The sequence below is a fragment of the Typopeltis vanoorti genome, chromosome 19 (assembly GCF_054136105.1).
Source record: "Typopeltis vanoorti isolate ZY-2024b chromosome 19, IOZ_Tvanoo_1.0, whole genome shotgun sequence".
In the NCBI taxonomy this organism is placed as follows: Eukaryota; Metazoa; Arthropoda; class Arachnida; order Uropygi; family Thelyphonidae; genus Typopeltis; species Typopeltis vanoorti.
Genome location: NC_143567.1, coordinates 63,398,658 through 63,421,543, shown reverse-complemented (window position 1 = coordinate 63,421,543; position 22,886 = coordinate 63,398,658). Strand labels below are relative to the sequence as shown.

The 22,886-nt window shown below is 35.8% G+C and overlaps 1 protein-coding gene across 3 annotated transcripts in view; it reads right to left on the bottom strand.

Annotated features, from left to right (window-relative positions):
* Positions 1-22,886, bottom strand: part of c12.2 (von Willebrand factor A domain-containing protein c12.2) — a 550,347-nt gene that overhangs the window by 243,640 nt on the left and 283,821 nt on the right. For all 3 annotated transcript variants that reach the window (XM_090409563.1, XM_090409565.1, XM_090409564.1), the window contains exons 23-24: positions 19,442-19,558; positions 1,726-1,931 (exon numbers count right to left, since the gene is read on the bottom strand). In XM_090409563.1, coding sequence (XP_090265689.1) covers positions 1,726-1,931; positions 19,442-19,558 — 323 coding nt within the window. The remainder of the gene's footprint in view (positions 1-1,725; positions 1,932-19,441; positions 19,559-22,886) is intronic.

Genomic DNA, 22,886 nt, shown 5'->3' with positions numbered 1-22,886 from the left:
TTGAATACTATGGCTACTCCTTTTCCTTGACTGTCATTGCCTAAATATAACATTTTGTATTTATTGCTCAGAAAGATCTCACCAGTTTTGGTCTCTTTTGTTTCAGTCACCCCTATTATGTCGATCTAGTACTTATCTAATTCCTCAGCTAGCTCCATTTCTTTGCCAATCAGGCTTTTTACGTTGGTAGTAACGATCTTTAACTCTGGTGATGTTGAGTTGGGGTTTGTTTTCAGATTTGTTACAGTAGCTGACTTTTCGCTGTTCACTCTGGTTCCCTGGCAAAAAGAATGGGGGCCTTGTTTAACCTGGCAACGCCCCAGCCAGCATGAAATTTTGTCATGTTGTACCATCATTTTTTATTTTGATTTAACCAATAAGAATGCAATTTGGTCGGCTAAATCCTAAATTGCCCCATCCTCGTTCGTTCAATTTCAATATCGAAGTAGATACCCAACAGGGTGCACCACGAGAAGGTGAGGATTGGACATTAGGTCAGAAGCCCTGGTCGGTTCTCCGCATTCCTTTAAAGGCTATGTGGAGATCTCCTCTCCTTGGTCTGCCATCTTTGAATTCCATTAACATATAATTGCCAATTTGCTTATTTCCTTTGCCTTTTTTTAGTTTGTTTCTGATAATGCATAATTTTAGTATTAAGAATTTCAAGATCTTCAATTAATACTTCTTTTTCCATCAGTGATCTTGCATTGCAGGTGCCAATTCTCAGTATTTCTCTTACAGTTTCACTTTTCTTATTCTGTTCCCAGTGACTTTTGATACAGCAGTATCAAAAGATGCAGCCTTTTATGTTACAGATGTAGCCATTATAAGGCTATATTAGTAACAAGTGTGGTCCCTTCTGGAAATATACAATTCCAGTATGCTTTGCCTACATCATCTATTCACCTCCATACCACCACAATGAGGTACAGGTGCAATCAGTGGAGGTCTAATATTTTCAGATGTCAAAAATAATCTGCCCATCAAAACATCAAATATTAGAAAACTACTTTCAAATAAACTTAATATTCCAGAATACCTGCTTGTGTTGATTAGTATAACAGTCTAAAGTAGGATCTAATCATCTATAATTAGATCCTAATTTTATAAATTTAAAAGATTTATAAACTTCAAGTGACTTAGAAGATAATGTACCAACCAGGATTATAAATTTCTTATTTATGATGTTTATAAATAAAAAAATGTTGATATGCACGTTGAAATTATAAATTTCAAAGCATATTCTAAGAGTATAAGTAATAATAATTTGTTAGTTAATTTCTTTCAATTAGCAGAGAGGGAGTGGAGTCCATGTGGTGTCAGTTATGCCTGTCAACTATATGAATTGATAAACACAATGCCTGCTTTGATGAATTTGAAATAGCTTTGGGTAAAAAACTTTGGTACCTGCTAGCTATCTGAAACTAGCTAACTTAATCTTTTTAGAAAAAGATTGTATTAAAAAGAATTCAATTTTTTAGAAAACATTCTTTCAATTCTTGCATTTTCCAATGTAAGTCTACATCAACAAATTGATATTATACCAATGAAGCAATTAGTAACAGGAAGGAGAGAGCACCAAAACTCAAACAACAGTTTATCAGTGAAAAATATCAAAATAATGTTTAGATGTCAAAGAAAGACAAAATACACTGAATTTTTTATTTTTTTTTTTCAGATAGCTTATATAGAACTTATGTAAACATATACAGTTGTATTACTTACCTGCAGATGTTTGACAATATTCACAAGTTCTCGTGTTGAATAAGGATATGTAATAAGTCCTTGGTCTGCCATTGATCTTAACTCCCCAAAAAGTTCAACTAGCTTATTCAAAATATGTTCTGGAACATCTGGCCCATACTGTTTCAACATAGTGAGTTCAGATTCAACAGTAGGATTATCAACTGCATAACAGCTAAAAATATCTCCTAAAATAAATAAATAAATTAATAAATAAACATTTACTTTTTATTTTTTGTTCACTTGCCTAGCACCAACATACATCACTTTTTAACAGTTCTTTATTTACTTTATGTATACCGTAATAATTACTGGTCTAAACTGTCTTTCATGATAGAGGATATGTTACAAAAGTCTGTATTATATAGAGTTCCCTCTATCTGCATAGGTAAGTGAATATTATCTCCTCTTTCTAAACTTAACATATGGTCAGCAAACAACAAACTGTAGTAATGACATATAACTTGGTTAAAACATTTCTTCTCTTCAGGTAAGTTTTTATTCCAACCTTATCACTTTAATTTAATAATAAATATTGTGACAGGTTAATTTCACCATAAATGCTTTCGTTTTCTCTTTATCCAGAGTAGTTCCTGTTGCATAAGATAAAATGTTAGTCTCTTTTAGCTCTCATATATTTTAAATGAACTGAAAATTTACCCAATGCCGATTTCTTAAAGAATACAATGTATTTCTTCTTCTCTTCCATCTAAGACGGGTTGAGTCTTCTCTTGAGCAGGATCTTCCAGTCTTCTCTATTCCTTGCTGTTCGAAAAAGTTCCTTATATGTTCTGCATCCCCAGATGTTCTTTATTAATTTCAGCCAGGTAATTCTTGGTCTTCCAGGTCTTCTTTTTTCAATTGGAAAAGTATTGATTAGGACGTTAGGAAGTCTGTCTGCATCCATGCGTACAGTGTGTCCAAACCATCTCAGTTGTTGTTTTCTAATTTTCTCTATTATTGTCTTTTTATACAATAGTTCTTGTCTGACTGTGATGTTTGTTTTCTTTTCTATCCAACTTGTTCTATTTATTTTTCTTAAGCATTTCATTTCAAATGCCAGCAGTTTTTTCTCCTCTCTTTTTTTTTAACTGTCCACGCTTCTGCTCCATAGATGACTGTTGGTATAATTATTGCTTCATATAATTTGATTTTGGCTTGTTTAGATATCTTGTTTTCCAGATTTTCTGTAAATTTTCCCATGGTGGTCCATCCTATCGCTATTCTGTGTTTGATTGTTTTGAGTTCATCTATTATTTCTGTTAGTTTTGATCCAAGGTATATGAAGTTGTCTACTTGTTCTATTTGTTCTCCGTTTAGGGTGGCTGAGATGGTAGTTCTGTTCCTCCCTATTTTCATCACTTTTGTCTTTTGTATATTTATTGTCATGTCATATATTTTACAGCTTTCATTTAGCTTGTTGATCAACTTTTGTAGTTCATTTGGGGTTCTTGCAAGAAGGACAAGATCATCTGCATATTTGATATTATTTATGTTTAAACCGTTGACATTGATTCCAGGCTCATTGTCTATTGCTTTCTTTACAACTGCTTCTAGATATATGTTGAATAGGCACAGGGATAATGGGCATCCTTGCATTACTCCTTTTTGGATCTCTATGGGTTCTGTTGTGAGTGGGTCCTTTTTAATTATTGCATTTGTCTTAGAGTAATATTTTATCAGAAACTGTATTATATATTTGTCTATTGCTTTTTCTAGTAGAATTTTAAGAAGGATTTCTCTGTTGATGTTATTGAAAGCTTGTTTAAAGTCCACAAAACAACAATATAGTTCTTTATGGTCTTCCCAGCTGAGCTCTGCTAGTTGGTGCAATGTGAAAATTTGGTCTATTGTTGAATAGTTTCCTCGGAAACTTGTTCTATGCCTATCATTTCTTCGTAGGTGTTTTTTAATCTATTTTGTATAATTCTTATGAATATTTTATAGGTGTGAGGGAGTAAATTGATTGGTCTGTAATTTCTACAGTTTCTTTTGTCTCCTTTCTTGTATATTGGGATGATCTTTCCAGTTCTCCAGTCATCTGGGATCTCTCCTGTTTGTAGTATTTTATTGAATAGGGTTGTTAAATATTCTATTGATATGCTGCCTCCATATGACCACACAGCAGGGATAGTATCAATGCCTGGAGCTTTATTGTTTTTCATCTGTTTTATTGCGTATCTAACTTCGTCTTGTAAAATTTTTGGGTGATCATTATTTTCTTCTATTGTTGGCATTGTAGTTTTGTTTCCTTGGTGGAAGATAGTCTTAAAATGGTTTGACCAGATTTTTCTTATATATTCAATATTCCCGGTTTCAGTCATCTTGTTGTTTATCATTGTTACTGCTTTTGCTGAGAATTCCTTTGTAATTTCTCTTACGGTATCATGGAAGACTTTTAGTTTGTTTTGTTGGTATGCTTCTTGGCATTTCTTAGATTTTTCTTTGGCTTTTTTGAATAGGTTATCAACTATATTTTTTAGTGCTCTGTATTTTTCTCTATTCTCTTCATTGTTTTGTTGGTTTACAAGTATCTTGGCCTCTCTTTTCTCTTCTATGGTAGCTATGATTTCTTGGGTTATCCACTGTTTGTTTATTTTGGGTTTGGAACCTAGAGTGGCTTTTGCAATTGATAACACTGTTTCTTTTCCTTCTTCCCAGTATTTTCCACTGTTCTGGAAGATGGAGGGTTTTAATTTCAAGCACATCTGTTCTAAAAATCGACTTCTGCTTGAGCTATCTTTTAGTTTTGATAGGTTGATGTTTTCTTCTTTTCTGATATTATTTTTCCTGTTGAATTTTATTTTCACTTTGGCAGTTAATATTTCATGGTCAGTGTCAAAATCAAAACTTCTTAATGTTCGTACATTATTTACTGATCTTTTCCATTGTTTGTTTATGATGATATAGTCTATGCAGTTCTTTATATTACCATCTGGGGATGTCCATGTATATTTATTATTAGGGCGTTGATAGAACAATGTGTTTGTAATCATTAGATCTTTTGCTTTACAGAAGTGGAGTAATTGTTCTCCTCAGTCGTTAAGCTCTCCGTATCCAAATTTCCCCATCACATCTTTTTTGTCTGCCATGAACTGTCCTATTTTAGCATTAAAATCTCCCATCACTATCATGAGTTCTCTATTTTTGGGATTATCTATTTCCTGTTGTAGTTCTTCATAGAAATTTTCTATTTCTTCTTCTGAATGGTTACTGTCTGGTGCATATATTTGGATTATTTTAATTGTTTGACCTTTTTCTTTTGCTTGAAGTTTGGCTGTTATTATTCTAGGAGACACTGGGTTTATTCAATTACTGAGTGTGTAAGTTTCTTTTCAATTAGTAATGCAACTCCTTCTCTGTGGATGTTATCTTTTCTTCCTGAGAAGTACAGTCTTCCTTCTGGTAAATCCATCTCCGCACCAATCTGTCTCTGATAAACCTAAAATACTCCATTTCAGTCTTTTTAAATTTTCCTGGACTAATTGCAATTTTCCAGGTCGGTATAGTGATCTTATGTTGAGGGTGGCTACATGTTTCACATCCTTGGCTGACCACATTGCTGATTTCTCACCTACTCTATGTGGTCTTTGAGTAGGTGCGTCGGTTGTCCCATACGCAGTAGCACAATCTCGGTTTGTAGACTTTCTCCTGCGCATGAAAGTTACTGGCATAATAATGTAGCAAGCTTGCCATGCCTCTGCTACATCCTTTGGTCCATGGCTCTTTATTCTTTATTCAGAGCAACCCATTTGGGTTTCCCCCATCTGCCACCCAGGGGACACGCCTGGTAGGAGTGTGGTCTCCCCCCAAGTTTAATAATACTTGTGTAGAGGCTTAAGTGCTGTGAGGGCATTATGTTGGAGGTTTAATGGATTTTTTACAACACTCAGAAAGAATTAAATTAGAATTTAATACTCCTATATTTCGACCTAGTCACTAGGACATCTACAGGGATTACAAAAACAATTAATGTAACATGCACACAAAAACTTACAATAATAAGCCCAACCACGTGGGTGACACTAAAGTCCTATCTAGGTGGAGCGCCCTCTATGGGCAGTAGTAGGTGGCCTGGAATGTAAGGTGGGACCTCTGGTGATGAGTGTTTCCCAAATCTTCGGAAGCTTAATGCAACCGTATTTGTTAAGATTTGGTTGGTTTCTGAGAGCTGCTGCTGCTTCTAAGAAAAGTCTCTCTTTCTTGAATTTTCTGTGGTGGAGCATAGTGGTTTTCTTCCATGATACTCTGTGGGTGGTGTCCAAAACATGGTCAGCCAAGCCTGAATGGCCATAGTTGTGTTTAACGATGTACGACTTGTGTTCCTCCAGGCGGATGGATGCTGATCTGCCTGTCTGTCCAAAGTACGCAAGCTTACAGGAACAGGGTACTTTGTAAACTCCAGGCAGAGAGAGAGGGGGGGAGCTGATCTTTCGTAGAGTCAGTCTAAAGTGTCTGGGCCTCATGGCCCAGAAACTTTAGACTCCTTCCTCTGTTATCTCAATAGCCTACATCCAAGAATCCAGTTTACTATGGAAAAGGAAAAGAACAATTGTTTACCCTTCCTAGACACCTTAGTCACGCGCCTGCCCAATGATACACTTGCCTTCACTGTATACAGAAAACCCACACACACAGGCAGATACATTCACAAACTCTCCCACCACCACCCCTCACAACAATATGGCATCATTAAAACCCTTACCAAGAGAGCCCACAATCTTTGTTCCAGTGGAACTGCCCTCACTACTGAGCTTAACCACATACACAGAACTTTCCTCTCCAATGGCTACAGTGAACACAGTATCAAAAAAATAATTAATTCCTCCCCCATTCCCCGTCCCTCTCATCAACAAGAATTTAAAAATGCCATCACCATACCCTACATCTGAGGCACTTCAGAAAAAATAGTCAAGATACTAAAAAAGTATAACCTGCACACAGCATATAAGCCCTACCGCAAACTTGCTACCCTTATCCGTTCTACGAAAGATCAGCTCCCCTCTCTCTCTCTGCCTGGAGTTTACAAAGTACCCTGTTCCTGTAAGCTTGCATCCATCCGCCTGGAGGAACACAAGTCGTACATCGTTAAACACAACTATGGCCATTCAGGCTTGGCTGACCATGTTTTGGACACCACCCACAGAGTATCATGGAAGAAAACCACCATGTTCCACCACAGCAAATTCAAGAAAGAGAGACTTTTCTTAGAAGCAGCAGCAGCTCTCAGAAACCAACCAAATCTTAACAAATACGGTTGCATTAAGCTTCCGAAGATTTGGGAAACACTCATCACCAGAGGTCCCACCTTACATTCCAAGCCACCTACTACTGCCCATAGAGGGCACTCCACCTAGATAGGACTTTAGTGTCACCCACGTGGTTGGGCTTATTATTGTAAGTTTTTGTGTGCGTGTTACATTAATTGTTTTTGTAATCCTCGTAGATGTCCTAGTGACTAGGACGAAATATAGGAGAATTAAATTCTAATTTAATTCTTTCTGAGTGTTGTAAAAAATCCATTAAACCTCCAACATAAAGTTTAATAATAGTTTAATAATAATTTGTTTTATTATTATTAACTTTCACTCTGTCATAAGACAAGATGTTGTAAGATTTCTTTAGGCGCTTACTACACATGAAAGTTCAACTATCATAACCAACCATAAAATAAATGGACTTATCTGTTAAATGTTAATTTAAAAAAATTTTCAAGTTTATTTTTTGAAAGAGTTATCTGCATATTGATAACTAAAAAACAAGAACTAAAAACAAGAAAATTGCCATATTTTACTTATTTTCTTCCTATTTACAGCTTATAAACAGGGTATTGTGCCAATTTCTCAAAATAACCACTGAACTAATTCACGGCTGTATTTCCACATGTCAGACTTGTAATGACCTTTCCTACTCTACTATTAAAATATATTCATGATTTGCATTCCTCTGGGTAGTTTTTATTTACAGTGATTACACCAGAAGATCTTTATCTTCTGTTATGTTACTTTATCATCTTTGATTGTTTTTTTTTTTTTGTGTGCTATTGTTCATTACCTTTAATTTTATAAATTTCTTAGCACCCTCCAAAATATTTTGCTCTCTTTGAGATGTTTTTCTTCAATATTCTAAAAGTTTCCTGTGACTTCAGTTAATTTTACACATGGCTTTTGTACATCTTTCTTTATATTTCCTAGGAGCATATGCTGATTTATTTAGAAGACTTTTCTATCCTGCAGACAACTCCATCATCTGCTTTCTTGGCTGAATTAATCAAAGCATTCTTCAGGTTTTTCTGCCAATATCTAGGTAGGATTCTTGTCTTCATTTTTTTTTTTTTTTACTTTCTGTACAATAATATTTGCCTATTTCTTTATTCTGCTGACATCTGAAAGTTGTTTTACTTTCATTATTTTAGAACCTTTCTTACACATTTTTTCTTTTCAATGTAATGATGCTCATTTTTATTCTGCTCAAAACTTGATGATGGTCACGTCCTGGTTTAAATCTCCTGCAAAATTCTTGTATCCTGGACAAATCTGAAGATATCACTATCAATAGTAATAAAATCAATAAGAATTTCTTGTTTCATATATGTTCTTACCATATGAATTTATAACATTTTTTGTTTAACCAAGGTGATAAATATCATCTAGATTTTCTGCACAAGAAAATGGCAGGTATTATCATTCTTCTTGTTTTTATGTGACTTTTATACACACACAAAGGGTTCTAAACCCATAGTATCTTAGTATCATGGATAGGTTAAAGATTTTTGATTATTAATATTTTTAATGATTTTTTTTTTTTTACATAATTTCCAAGCCCTGTTCCAAAGACTAAACTTGAAACTTTTTCAAACCATTTCTGGCTTCCAATAAATGGGATAGCAGTCTCACAGGAGATGATGAAATTCATCTGACACCTAAAAACAAACATCACAAACATCCATACAACGGTAGAATTTGATCCCAAAGCCGTTGGTTGTAAACAAGCATGTTAGTGACTCAGCTAATAAGGAAGCAACTAGTCCTGCTTTTTCTTATTGGCCTTTTTTTTTTTTTTTTTCAAATTTCCCAACATATTCATATAAGTAAGGAAATTTGACTTATTTAAGTCTCCAATTTCTTTAATGTCAGATGGCTTTTCAAATGTGAAAATTTTCTACTTTTACTTCATCACTGGAACTTTCCATAAAGGTATAGGTACAAATAAGTTTTACTGTTCAATTTTTTTATTTTATTTTCAAGCCACATTCTGCATCATTCTGCAGAATGTGGTTTCAAATGCTGAAAAGTGATCTGGTAAAAATATAACTTGGAAAATTTCCATAAATAAATGTAGATCTTTATTTGTGCACCCCCCCCCATCCTTTTCATTTTCAACAGTATAATAGGAAACAAATTATCATTTCTTATCACAGATTACTTTACTTGACTTGGTGTTTCATATATATATGCAGGAATAACCAGATAAATTTGATGCGAGTATTTTGAGTGAGACGGGGGGGGGGGGAGGAGAAAGTTGTTCAACTGGGCCAAGCAGACTGCAGATTTAAGTATAAGTGAGAAGGTAACCTATGTCTATACACAATTTCCAATAGCATTAAATAAAAAGTAGTTGAGTTTGTTACTTCAGTGAATACAATGTAGCCTAAAATTGTTGGCATTAGTAAAACCAGGCTCTCAGAGTTGGATGTCATCCTGAAATTAAGTGCAAAGGATATTAGCATTTTTAGGAATTACAAAAGAGACTAGAGAGAAGTGGAAGTGCTACTAACAATATCAGATGACTCGAGTCCAGTTAGGATAGAAACATATGAAAGCAATAATAATAATAATAATAATGTCCTGTGTAGTACTGAGTTTGAGGCCATATGGTGTAAACTGAAAGCTAATGGGATGAAATATATGGTGGGGGGTGTTGCTACAGACTTCGGGTTCAGTTGCTGGGGATGAAGAAATGCACCACAAATTATTCTGATAAGTATTAAATGAGGGTCAAAGCTGTATAACTGAGAGGAGACCTCCACATAGCCTTTAAACGAATGTGGAGAACCGACCAGGGCTTCTGACCTAATGTCCAATCCTCACCTTCTCGTGGTGCACCCTGTTGGGTATCTACTTTGATACTGAACGAACGAGGATGGGCTGGCAATTTGGGATTTAGCAGACCAAATTGTATTCTTATTGGTTAAACCAAAATAAAAAATGATGGTACAACATGACAAAATTTCATGCCGGCTGGGGCGTCGCCCGGTTAAACAAGGCCCCCGTTGTTTTCGCCAGGGAACCAGGGCGAACAGCGAAAAGTCAGCTACTGGAACAAATCTGAAAACAAACCCCAACTCAACATCACCAGAGTTAAAGATCGGTACTATCAACGTAAGAAGCCTGAATGGCAAAGAAATGGAGCTAGCTGAGGAATTAGATAAGTACCAGATCGACATAATAGGGGTGACTGAAACAAAAAAGACCAAAACTGGTGAGATCTTTCTGAGCAATAAATACAAAATGTTATATTCAGGCAATGACAATCAAGGAAAAGAAGGAGTAGCCATAGTATTCAACACAAAATACGAGGCTAATCTTCTTGAATAGCAGTCAGTCTCAAGTAGAGTAATGTGGGCAAATATGAGAATGGGGAACTGGACAATGAGACTTATTTGTGCCTATGGTCCCACAGAAGGTTCTACTAAGGTAGAAGTGGAGGAATTTTTTGAGGCTTTAGAAAAAGCAACTGACACAATGAAAAAGGAAAAGTTGGTCCTTGTTGGGGATTTAAATAGCAGAGTAGGAAATGATTGTGAGACATACAGAAATATTTTGGGAAAATTTGGAGAAAAGAGCAAAGCTAATAATAATGGCAAATATCTGTTGGATTTCTGCTCAGGACATGGACTGGTTATTACTAACACCATGTTCCAACATAAAAATGTGCACAAATTCACATGGAGAGAAGAGGCTAGGAATAAGAAAAGTCTCATTGACTATGTTATTGTTGATAGTGATGTTTTCTCCCTGGTGCAGGACACCAGAGTGTACAGAGGATTTGAAATTGGAAGCGATAACTATTTAGTCTTCAGCAGGATAAAATTGAATTTCATATTGAAAAGAATAACATGTAAGAAAGTTTTAAAGCGAAAAAAAGTTGAGCAGCTCTCAGATGTGAACTGCAGACTAAAATACAGAAAGATTATTGAAAAGAAAATGAAAGAGTTTGAGAACAGGAATCAAACCTTGGAGATTCAGTGGCAAACCCTGAAGAAAACATTGATTGATTCTGCCAGAGAGGCATGTGGTGAGGTTGTGTGCAAGGATAAAAAAATCAGAACTCCCTGGTGGACACAGGAAGTTAAAGAGGCAGTGAAGAAAAAGAAGAAAGCATATCAAAATTTCCTGGCAAATAAGTCAGCTTTTACTCTTACAGAATATAGAGACAAATGTAAGAAAGCTAAACAGTGTGTAAAACTAGCTAAACAAAAGTCATGGGAGGACTTTGGCAAGAATATAGAAAATAAATATCAAGAAGGTGGCAAAATATTCTGGAGGTTGTTGAAGAAGCTTAGGAATGGAGGAAAGAGTGCTGTAAAAGGAGTTAGAGATGATAAAGGTGACATGAAAACAGGAGAAAAAGATATCCTTGAAGTATGGAGTAATTATTTTGAAAAACTGTTGAATGAAACAAGCAGTGATGACAGCACAGTGATAAAAAACACTGACCAGGCATGCAGTCAGGAATACATATCCATACTTGAAGTAGAAAAAGCCATCAAAGGCTTGAAATGTGGAAAGGCAGCAGGAGTAGATGATATTCGACCAGAAATGCTGAAGTATGGTGGTATAAAAGTCTTACAGTGGCTGCACTTCATAGTTCAGAAAGCCTGGACTGAGGGACGAATTCCAGATGATTGGAGTAGAGCTCTCATAGTACCCATATATAAAAAGGGAAATAAAACTGAATGTGAGAATTACAGAGGTATTTCCCTACTGAGTGTTCCTGGCAAGATCTATGCAAGTATACTTGAGAAACGGTTGAGGAGAATTGTGGAAGAAAAGCTTGGTGAAGAACAAGCTGGATTCAAGCCAAATAGAGGCTGTCAGGATCAGATCTTCACTTTACGACAAATAGTCGAGAAAGCATGGGAATATAACAAAGATCTGTATTTAAGTTTTGTCGATTTGGAAAAGGCATATGACAAGGTGCCAAGAGAGAAGCTATTCAATACGCTGCAGTTATATGGTGTCAATGGGGCATTATATCAAGCAATACTTAGTCTTTATTTGAGTTGCAAGTCAGCAGTTAGAATTGAAGGAAGTACAGGAAGATGGTTTAATATTAAATCTGGTGTGAGACAAGGATGTACATTATCCCCTCTGTTATTCATTATCTATATGGATCACATTATGAAGGAAAGTGGTATTAAACCTGATATCAAAATTGGAGATGTTAATGTCAGCTCTTTGCTTTATGCGGATGATGTTATACTTCTAAATAAATCCGCTAAAAGTCTGCAAGATTCTCTGACTAAATTGAATAGCTGTTGTAATAGATATGGTATGAAGGTCAGCAATAAAAAGACAAAGACAATGAAAATAGGCAGAATCATTGAAAATGTCAACTGTGTTGTGAATGGAGAACCTGTGGAACAAGTAAAACATTTCAGTTACTTAGGCACGATTTTTACTGAAGATGGTAAATTAAATATAGAAATAGACAAAAGAATCAGCAAAGCTGGTATGGTGGGAAGTCAATTGAATAAATTCATATGGAATAAGAGAGAAATTAGTCGGAGCACTAAATTAGCTGTATACAAGACAGTGTTCAAACCAGTTTTAACTTATGGATCTGAGAGCTGGGTCAGAAGTAAAACACTTGACCAAAGACTAGAGACCGCAGATATGAGAGTCCTGAGAAAGATTAGAGGCGTGAACAGATGGCATCAATGGCAATATCATATTAAAAATGAGGATATTAGGAAAGAACTTGACATTGTCAGCATCCAGGAATGCATTAGCAGAGCTAATCTCAGGTGGTATGGTCACTTAAATAGAATGGAAGAGGAAAGATGAGCAAAACAAGTGTTCTCTGCCAGGTTGGCAGGAAAACGACCCAGAGGAAGACCAAGATATAGGTGGATTGATACGGTACAAAGTGCGTTAGACGATAGAAATATAAGATCTGATAATGTTGGAGTCTTGACAAGTAACAGACTGATTTGGAGGAAAATTGTAGATAGGAAGTTAGTAATGATGTAAATTTTTCATGTAGTACTGTCATATCCTGTACACCCCTTGAGGGTACATGGCAGGAATTTGATGATGATGTATTAAATGAGTAAATATTATGTGTGACTTAAATTATACAAATATTGATTGGATAGCAAAGAAAACTCGTGATAAGAACGAAGGAGAACTTATTAAGCCATTGTGAGATAACTTTCTCAAACAGCATGAGAAAGCACAACTCAAGGAAAAAGAGTGTTAGATTTTATCATAGTGCAAGAAGGTGTCTCAGTTAAGAATGCAACTGTTTTGCTACCAGGTGATGACATTGATCATGGCATACTAACCTGGGAAAGACAGCAGCATGTGGTTTCAAATGCTGAAAAGTGATCTGGTAAAAATATAACTTGGAAAATTCACATAAATAAAGGCATGCAAATAACAGGAATAAAACACAAAAGGTGCCTACTAGGAAAAACTTGCTTTCCATTATATATTTAATGCTTAAAACACATTAATTTATGTATTTTTAATGCCACATATAATGAAGATAGCCTACAATATACATAACCTAGCTCACTTTCATGTCATCACTGCCCATCATGCACTTTCCATATGGTAATATATCACTTGCCAAAAGAATTCACTGGCACTGCTGCCATTTTCAGTGCAGCATGCTAACATCACACACTTTGTTTTCATGAATCTTGATAATCTTTATTTTTCAGTATACACATTTGTTGGGATCCATTATTTTTGGCAATAAATTATTATTGTTGTTGTCAATATGACAGCAAAGAGTTTGACAAAAGATGAGAAAATGCAAATGTGAATGTTGGAAAGGTTATTGTTACAAGTAGAGTATTGGAAACAAATGAGGATGTAATCATTACAAGTGACAGTAAGAATAAAATGGTGAAAAACAAGAAGAATGACCAGATGGTAATGAGAGAAATGTGTTTACGTGGAGTGCTCGACATAACAAAGCATGAGATAGAACACCTGAAGAGTGATATGAAATACAAGCAAAAAAGAGGGAGAGATGTAAGGGGAGAAAAAGCAGAGTATAAAGGAGCAACAGAAGCAGAATGATAGAGAGGTGTGTGGAGATCTTCCATGTTAAGAAGAGTACTTGAGTAAGGCACAATGAAATTTTGTTTCCCTGGGGCCAAGATCAAGGATATTAGCAATGCTGTAAGGATGCAGAGAGGGAAAGTGAAAGAGATGATATAATGTTCACTGGCACTAATGATCTAGCAAGTGACAAGTGTGATATGTGTGAGGATACGAAAGAATTGCTGGTACAAGTAAATAAGAAGAGTAAGAAAATAAAACTTGTAAGTCTATTGGCATGCTATGATAGAGGGAAGAAGAGATATGCTTGCAAATGAGTCAGTGTGCAGAAGGTTTGGTGTAGAGTAAGTTTGATAGAGGAAGGTCTTATATAAAATGGATTACACTCTCTTTATACAACTTCCAGGAATGGGTTCTTGTTCTACCCCAGTCTCTCTAGTCAATGAAAAACTTCATCAACATTAATTTGTAACAAACCATTCACAACTCCTATGTCTCCGTCTCCGTCGCGTCGCATCCCATCCCATCCCAATCACAATCACATCACATCACATCACATCACATCATCCACCTGGATTTGCAAATGATGTTTCTTTGATCTGTTTACAGATCTTCTCTGAACCCTTTCCAAAATACCTTCCTCCAACCATATAACGAAATCTGAACCTCACACTTAAAACTGTTATAATTTTATATGACAAATGACTAACTTAATAAGGTGACTGAAAATTTGAATAAATAGTCATAGAAGTGAATAGACTGCTGTATAACTAAGAGGTATCATTTGTTCAAGTACAGAATGGGGTATTCATGCGCATTTACTCCATGCGCAATTAAGGGAAAACGCCCTTAATTGCGCATAGTATCCTATTACGTGGCAAGATGGCATTATTCTTATTATTATTAAAAGAAACCTCCAGGGAGTCAGGGACTCATCAGGAGAGGCCACATACCACCCCCATCACCTATCATACTTATTCTTGAATTCATTCACACTGCTTGCATACACAACAATCCATTTTCCAATCACACACCACCTTATGAAAGAAAACAGACCTCACCCCCTTCTTAACAGCATTCATTCTCAGCTTCCAAGCATGTCCTCTCGTCCTTTTCCCATCCTCCATAAAATGAAAAATTCCAGAGAACTATGTAAGTCTCATCATATCACCTCTCTTTCTACTGTTTTAGTGTCCGCAGTCTACAAATTCTCAATCTGTCTTCATAATCAGTATCCCACAATCCTCATATCATTTTTGACACTCTCCTTTGTATTCTTTACTGTATCAGAATTGCACCAGAAACCAGAAACTATCAAGGCCTTGTAAAGAGGAAAAATGACGTCCTTATCTTTACATGTAAAAGTTTGTTTCACATGTAAAGATGAGGGTGGACAGAAAGAGAGAGAGAGAGAGAGACGATATGATGGAGACATATGAGTTGGGAATGGTTTGTTCAAAATTAATGCTGATGCAATTTTTCATTAACTAGAAAAACTGGGGTGGAACAAGAGCCCATTCCTAGAAGTTGTATAAGGAGAGTGTCATCCACTTTATCCTATGAGAAAATTTGTTGTACTTTATGTTAATTCAATTTACTCCATAATACTCAGATATCTATGGACAGTGATCTATTTGGGAAAGTTACCAATTCACATATTAGATGTTGCACTAGAGAGAGAGACAGAAAACACTCAAGACCATAAGAAGTATGACAAAATAATAACTAATAATTAAGGAATTGACAGCGTGCACTAGAAATATAAATTAAATAAATTTTAATATATACTTTCCGATATTTCGGCAAACGTCACATTGCCATCTTCTTGAGAACTTAATACAAAGACATGTGCACACAAGTACTACATAACAGCAAATGAGAACTGAAGCTAGAAAGCTAATGTTTTCCTAAAGTCCTGATGGTGCCCCCTGGTGGGCTATATTGGTAGTTCTTGGCCTTTGGGCTGAAGTTCTTCTGATAAATGTTTCCCAAATTTGGGGCAGTCTCATGCATCCAAATTTGTTGAGGTTTGGCATGTTCCTAAGGGCTGAGGCTGATTCCATGAATAGTCTTTCATATTTGAACTTGTTGCGGTGTATTACTGTGGCTTTCTTCCATCTTATTCTGTGGCGAGTATCCAGAGCGTGGTCTGCAAGCCCAGAGTGTCTGTACTGGTGAAATCTGATGTAATCCTTGTGTTCTGAGATTCTGATATTTGCTGTCCTGCCTGTTTGGCCGGACCACAAATATCAGAATAAGGGATGCGGATAAGGGATGCCAATTTTCTATGTGGTCTGTAACGTGGTCAAGTCATGTTTTTTTAAGATTTTGTTGATTTTTTCTGAGGTGCCTCAGATGTAGGGAATGGTGATGGATTTAGAGTAATCTTTTTTGTGAAGGGAAGGGGAGGGGATGGTGGGTTGTGGATAACTGGGTTAAGTATTTTTTGGATTCTTTTGGGTGGGTAGCCATTGGCTGAGAAAGTGTCACGGATGTGATTTAGTTCAGTGGTTAGGGCTTGATCATTTGAACAGATTATTTTTGCCCTGTTGAATAGTGTCTTAATAACTCCATTTTTTGTGAGGGGGGTGGGTGATGGGATTATTGGTGAATGTATCTGCCTGTATGGGTGGGTTTTTTATAAACTGAGAAAACCAAGGTTCCATCAGGTTGGCAGGTGACTAGTGTGTCTAGGAAGGGGAGGTTATTGTTTTCCTCTTTTTTCCAGGGTGAACTTGATTCTGGGGTGTTGGTTGTTTAAGTGTGTTAGGAAGGAGAGGAGTGAATCTGGGCCATGTGGCCAAATAGCGAACACATCATCAACGTAGCGAAGCCATATGGTAGGTTTTTGTGGACCTGAGTTTAAGGCTTTCTCTTCAAAAGTCTACATAAAGAAGTTGGCCAAGGGTGGGGAAAGTGGTGAACCCATGGCTGTCCCCTCTATCTGTTTGTAGAATTTTTCCTGCCAAACGAAATAGCCTGAGCTCATTGTAAACTGAAATAGGGCTGAGATATCAGGAGGAAATTTAGCTTGGATTAGATCTAAGGTTTCTTTGAGGGAGACATTCATGAATAGGGAGGAGACATCAAAACTGACCATTATGTTGGAGTGTAAGGGTTTCTATATTGGTTTGAAGTGGGCTGAGTTTTTTATGTGTGATGGTGTAATTTTTATATGCCAGTATAGTGTGAGAGCGCTTTGGCTAAATGCTTGGCTAGTTTGTAAGTGGGGGAATCAATGACATCCACTATGGGACATAATGGCACATTTTCTTTATGTATTTTTGGGAGCCCATATATGCAGGGGGGGGGGGAGGATCTAGAGTTATAGGGTTTCAGTCTGTTGGTAATCTCCACAGGCCAAGAAGTGACCTTCTTAAGAAGCCTATGGAGTTTTCTAATTTGAGAGTTGGTGGGATTGTATTCAATGGGGAGGAAAGTGGATCGATCTAATAGTAAAGCCTTGAGCTTACCTGTGTAATCTTTAAGATTAAGTACCACAGTGGCGTTTCCCTTATCCGCTTTGTTGATCACTATTTTTTTGTTTCTTTTCAATTCTTGTAGTGCCTTGTATTCACTACTGGATATGTTGGATTTTGGAGGTTTTGCTTTGTTGAGAACACAGGCTACATCCAATCTGATATCGTTGGCGATGTGGTTAGGCAGTTGGCGAATCCCGCGTTCAATTTGGATCATTAATTCCTCAGCCGGTAATTTCTTAGGAGCAATGGCAAAGTTGTGACCACGTGACAGAGCGTTGAGTGCTTCAGGCTTCAAGATAACTGAAGAAAGGTTAACTAAAGTGTTGGTTTGTAGTTTAGGTTTGGACACTGAGTTCTTTATTAATTTCAAGCTTGTTGATATGTCGGTTCTGTATTCATTCGAATTCTTTATTAGCTGCGGTACACGAGACGTCATGTAGGACTGACCAAAGCTCATGATTAAGCATATGTGAAAGCTCATTTTCTAGCGTTAAAATAGCTCTGTTTATGTCGGCTAGGGAACCACGTATAGCGGTAATTTGCTCCCGAAGTAAAGCCTGGCTCGCCCAGTTGTAGATATGGAGAGCTTTCTGTGAGACGAAGCAGTGTTTAAATTTTACACAGTTAGGGATGACTTGATTATCCCAGCAGCATTTTAGGAATGCCAGACGGTTAAGTTGTCTGGATAACTTTAGCTTCAGTTTGCCGTAATGGCAGGCCTTGCATGCGAAGGAATCTCCATGGATGATCATTATTCATGGACTATTCATGAAACTATAACAAACTATTCATGGAATCAGCCTCAGCATCTCATCAGCAACCTCCTACATTTATATCAATCCCAATAAGGAATGAACCATGTCAGAATGGTAAGTCTTTTAAAAATACTACAATAAAAAGCAACATATAGAGAAAGCAGAGTAAGCATACAGTAAGTCAACTGCCCTTATTCAAAAACACAGTTAAAAGTACAACATGTAAGTGTGTTTTTGTAAAAACAAGACCATCATGAAAACTTCTGAAATTCTTTCAAAATGATTCCAAAGATGGTCTTTGTTCTGTATTCCTGTTTTGTGAAAAATACTCATATATTCTGAATTCATATATTTCAACAGGAAAAAAATGAAAACTGATTTTTTTCTATAAAAATTATTTAAAAAAAGCCACATTCAGCCAAAACATTACTGTTTCTTTATGATGTCACTGGATTTAACATTACTGCATTATTCAGCTCCACTGTCTGGATTCAATAGAAGCTTGGTAGCCACTATGGAAAGATCCTATTCACAGTTAAATAGTATTTATGTAAGGAGACATCAAGGTTTTCTGTTACAACATGAAAAGTACATTCATTACTTCTCTGAGATATGTGGAAATGTAAAATAGTTTCATATACTGTTCATTAATAAAGAAAATGCCTACAATGTGTTGTTGAGAATTATCTTATTCAATGAATTATTTCTATTAGAGATGATATGTGTTGAAGAGGTTAATTTTGATTATATTTCTAAAATGAATGCAATAGTTTGGGTTAATTAAAATTTAAAGTTTAATGATGTCCTTAAATTAACATGAAAAACACAAGAAATAAGTAATTTGATTTATTTAAGGACATATATTTCAACCTGAATATTATAGGCCATCATTAGTGGTAACAATAGTTAATTACAAAGTAGAATGCAAATGGATTTATTTGAAAAAGTAAGAGCTGTGGTGCTTACTTTTTCAAATCAATCCATTGTTTACATTCTACTTTGTAATTAACTAATTATGACCTGTAATATTCAGGTTGAAATATATGTCCTTAAATAAATCGTATTAAGTCTTTATGTTTTTCATGTTAATTTAAAGAAACTTCTCATGGCATAAGCATCTCTTAAACAACAAGTTTAATTAAATAACAGTGAAGAAAATACTGACCAAGAGCTGCAAAGAAATCATTTCCAAGAAAGGGAAATCCAGGTCGATTTGCAAGTACAATCATTCGAAATTCTGGATGCATTATTAATATGTTCTTTCTTGTCTCACAACCAGCATCTACAATGATAATGTGAAAGAAAAAAAAATTTTTTTTTTTTAAATTGTATAAGAATAAGGTTGTGCTACATGAAGTGTGCAATCTACACAATATATGCAGAAACATTTTTTCATTTAAATATTATTGAAAGGATATGCACGCTGTGTTTATCGGCAATTTTAAATCAGCAATTGAGCGATAAAGTTTTTCTATCTCATATTTCCATTAATTATAATATTTATAAACAATATTTATAACTCTATTATTTATAATATTTATAAGATGTGATATACTTATCCAATATATCATTAATATAATATAGACTCATTAATCCAAAATGTTATGACCACCCAACCTGTTTCTGAACAACCAGGCCATCTGGTTGGCTGTAAGACAATAGCCATATTATCACCTGTAGGGCAATAGCCCTACAGGTGATAATATGGCTAGATGGATCTGGGCTCTTCCAGCAAGACAATGCCCATATCACAAAGCTCACATTGTGGAAGAATAGTTCAAAGAGCATATCCAAACATTCTGTGTGCTGCCCTGCTATCTAATTCTCTTGGTTTGAATCACATCAAATATTTATGAGATAACCACAGCATCCCAGTCAACAGCAGTGTCTCACTCAGTTAATGTCCTCCAGGAAAGTTTCTGTCTAGTTAATCCAGAATATCTCAGGATATCTTCCTTTTTTAAATGAAGTCAATGCTAAGAGGCGTGCAAGCAATTATCTTGTCCAAAGGAGGATTAACTAGATAGACATCAAAATGTTTTGGCTCATGAGTGTAGTTATGAACTAATTATTCCCTCTTTCAAAGAGGACTTCCTACAATGATTCTTGAGGATCCATGGATAAATACTTAATAATTAAATGCTACCAGGTTGCTTGGATTTATATATGCAAGAGACATATCTGAAAAGTTCATGGCCTGACATAGGAACTTTAAACTTTCAACATTTTTCTCTGAATCCAGAATAATTTAATAATAAGGTGGTACACCTTTTGGCAATTCGTATAAGTAAAAATGACCTCTCCATTGCTTCTGCCTTGATATCTCCACTCTGGGCATGGCTTCCACTGATGAGACCTCAATAAAGGTCGAAACCAGTCTGGGTAGTGGCCCTTCCCTTAATGCATACCATTATACATATCTGCAAGGAGATGTGCTTTGCATTATGGGAGATACTGAGACAGGAGTGATGAACGCTTGGTCCACCTTTGCACCGAGTTGCCTCAGTCTTGAAGTATCTTCAGGTGCAAACTTTGTTTGCTAACACTTGGATAAAGAATTAAACTAAATTTATTAAATTATAAATTACTTTGAATTCATTTTTATTTTTCAACACAATCTCTTTTTAGACTATTGCACTTGGTACAACAGTGCTGCAATACAGTTATATCATCCTTATAAACTGATTCATCAAGATATACAAAAACGCCTTCTTCTGATGATCTTCTTCTTGAAACAAAAATTTCTTTTTGGATAAAAAATTTTTGAGTTTTGGGAACAGCAAGAAGTCTGAAAGAGTCATATTGGGCAAATATGAGGAAGGGTTTTAAGCTAAGTTACTTATAAAGACTGGCCACTGCAATTGCAGACATGTGCAAGCTGGTGCACTGTTGTGGTGAAATAGCACCTTTTTTTTGGCCAATGCTGATCTTTTTTTTCATGAATTTTTTCAGGAAGGTTATAGAAGGTTACTGCAGCACTCTCCATTTACAGTTTGGCCCTTTGGAAAGCAATCAATCATTATTATTCCCTTGGAAACCCAGAGGACCGATGCTATGACTTTGCTAGCAAATGGAACTGTTTCCAATGTTTTGAGTTTTCTTTTATTTCTGGTTTGTAATGGTGGGGCCAAGCCTCATGAGCAGTCAAAAACTCCTAATGAAATAATGAATGGTTTTTGGATCTACTTTGCAGAATGATCCAAACACTCTTTGAAATTTGACATCAAATGTTTTTGTGCTGGTATTAACAACACAGCAACCCATCTTATGGACACCTCTGATACACCCAATTCTTGAGTTAGGATAATGGTGCACCCATTGATTTGATATGCTCATAGACTTATCAATATTGTGCACTTTAATTTGTGGTTTTTCAACACTATATCATGGATATTTTATGGCCTCTTCATTTGTTGCTGTGTACAGTCATCAACTGTAAGTCATATTTCAAGCTAATACTCTATGCCTAGAATAGGTTGCATCCACCCTACTTAAAGCCAAGCCTCCTTCATCTGAAAAGAAAGCTCTACATTCCCTAAGAAGCAACAGTTACCTTGTATCATCAAAGCAGACAAGGGAAAAGCTACAGTAATTATGGCTTCTTCAAATTACAAAAGAAAAATTTCTCTTTTACTATGAGATCACTCAACATATCAAGAACTGGATCATGACCCCACTAACAGACAATCGAGGACACTAAATTCCCTTCTAGATGAAGTTATAAGTTTAGATGCAGATGCCATAGAAAGGTTAAAAACTCATTTTGCAAGATGACTTCCTAGGTTTTATGGTCTACTAAAAATTCACAAGACAGATATTCCTCTCCATCCTATTGTAGACTGTATTGATTCACCTACTTACTGCATAGCCAAATATTTGGCAAACTTATTGAAATCACATATAGACAAATCTAGCTCTTTTCTAAAAAAACTCTTTGGATTTCTTAAACAAATTAAAAAATGTCTCCTTACAACCTACTGATCTTATGGTGAGCTTCAGTGTAGAATCTTTATTTCCAAATGTACCTCTCAAAGAAACTTTACAACTACTTAGTAAACATCTTCCCACATGATATCGTAAAATTATTTTGATTCGTAATGCACTCCGGATATTTCTTGTGTCAAAACAAATTCTACAACCAAGCAGAAGGAACTGTCATGGGAAGTCCACTTTCCCCTGCTCTAGCTAACTTTTATTTGGAGCATTTAGAAGACATCCTTTTTTCATCTATATACCCTCAACCTTCATTTTGGGTTAGATATATAGATGACATTTTTGCAGTGTGGCCTCACAACAGAGATTCCCTACCTTCCTTTTTAGCCAAAATCATATTCTACACCCTCATATCAAATTCACCATGGAAATTGAAAAAGACAACAAATTATCTGTTTTAGACATCATTCTCGTCTGCTCACTATCAGGTAATTTAACAACATGTCTACAGAAAACCAACTTTTACTAGACATTACATTCTCAAACAATCTGCACATCATCCTTCTCAAAAGACAGGAATCATCAAATGTTTAATTCAACGAGTTAGAACTAATTATTCAACTCCCCATCATTTACAGAAAGAACTTTCTACCTGATTATCAAACAATACATGAAAT